Raw genomic sequence first — 1,061 nt, forward strand, 5'->3', positions numbered from 1 at the left:
ACTTCAGGCATGTACAACAAGAGAGTACAGAGAATAGAAAAGTACATTTTCAAAGCTCTACCGGACCAGATATATATATATATGGTATAGTTTACTATATATAGCTTTACCAGATTTAGCCATCTACTATATATAGCTATTTACCATATATAGCTTTACCGGATATAGTTTTACTAAACATAGCTTTACTAAATATAATATATAAAATTAAATTTTGGATTATGTGGCATTTTGTTTTGGAATATAAATATATAAATTTCTAATTTCTTCGAACAAACTTGAAACCGGCAGAACAGAACAGAACAGAACCCGGTTTTGAAGCCCTAATATATACATCATCCATTGCCTCCGCTCCTCAAATTTCCATGTCCATTAACCAGAACCACCTCCTCCGCCTGGTTCTTTCCTGCCGGAAAATCACCGCTCAGGTCACCAATCCAGACACCTCCACTATCATCGCTATGGCATCCTCCTCCGAGCAGGAATTCGTCGCCTATTACCGCTCTAAACTCCACCGCTTTCCTCGATCCAACAACTTTTGGGACTCCAAAATCGCCTCTCGCGTCGGCGAAAAGCTCGGCCACCGTTTGAAGGAGATCGGTGTCTCCGATGTTCGGATTGATCTCGCCGAAGAACTTTCCCGCCCTGTGTACTATCGAAATAGGGTTCTGCCGCTCTTCGATTCTGTTCGGCGCTCCGGCGTCGCCGTCAATGGTGCTGAGAAGCTCGGATCAGGTGCGATTTAGCTTGGATTATTGATTTTCATGATTCGGAGTTTATACGATTCACGATTGAGATTGAATTTAGGGCAGATATGATTCGCTCTCCTTCATGTCGATGATTTTAGGAATTTTTTTTTTTAAAATTTAGGGCACATATTATAACAATTTTGACACATTTTCGATCTCTTTCTCTCTTTTGTCTTCGATTAAAATTGTAATAATATTCTGCTTTATTTTTATTTTAAATTTTAAGTTTATAAACACTCATTTTACTTTTTTTTTATTTATTATTATTACATTTTTATCAATATTTTCAAAAGAATACAAATAGTTTCAAAA

The 1,061-nt window shown here is 37.0% G+C and overlaps 1 protein-coding gene across 1 annotated transcript; it reads left to right on the forward strand.

Moving 5' to 3' along the window:
- The first annotated feature begins 298 nt into the window (after positions 1 to 298).
- On the forward strand, positions 299 to 999 carry LOC111807360 (Ribosomal L18p/L5e family protein). The gene has a single exon (XM_023693057.2). It carries the CDS (start codon positions 366 to 368, stop codon positions 744 to 746), a length of 381 nt encoding a protein of 126 aa, XP_023548825.1. The 5' UTR covers positions 299 to 365; the 3' UTR covers positions 747 to 999.
- The last annotated feature ends 62 nt before the right edge of the window (positions 1,000 to 1,061 follow it).

The sequence above is a fragment of the Cucurbita pepo genome, chromosome 12, assembly GCF_057944985.1.
Source record: "Cucurbita pepo subsp. pepo isolate OVF chromosome 12, ASM5794498v1, whole genome shotgun sequence".
NCBI classification, from domain to species: Eukaryota; Viridiplantae; Streptophyta; class Magnoliopsida; order Cucurbitales; family Cucurbitaceae; genus Cucurbita; species Cucurbita pepo.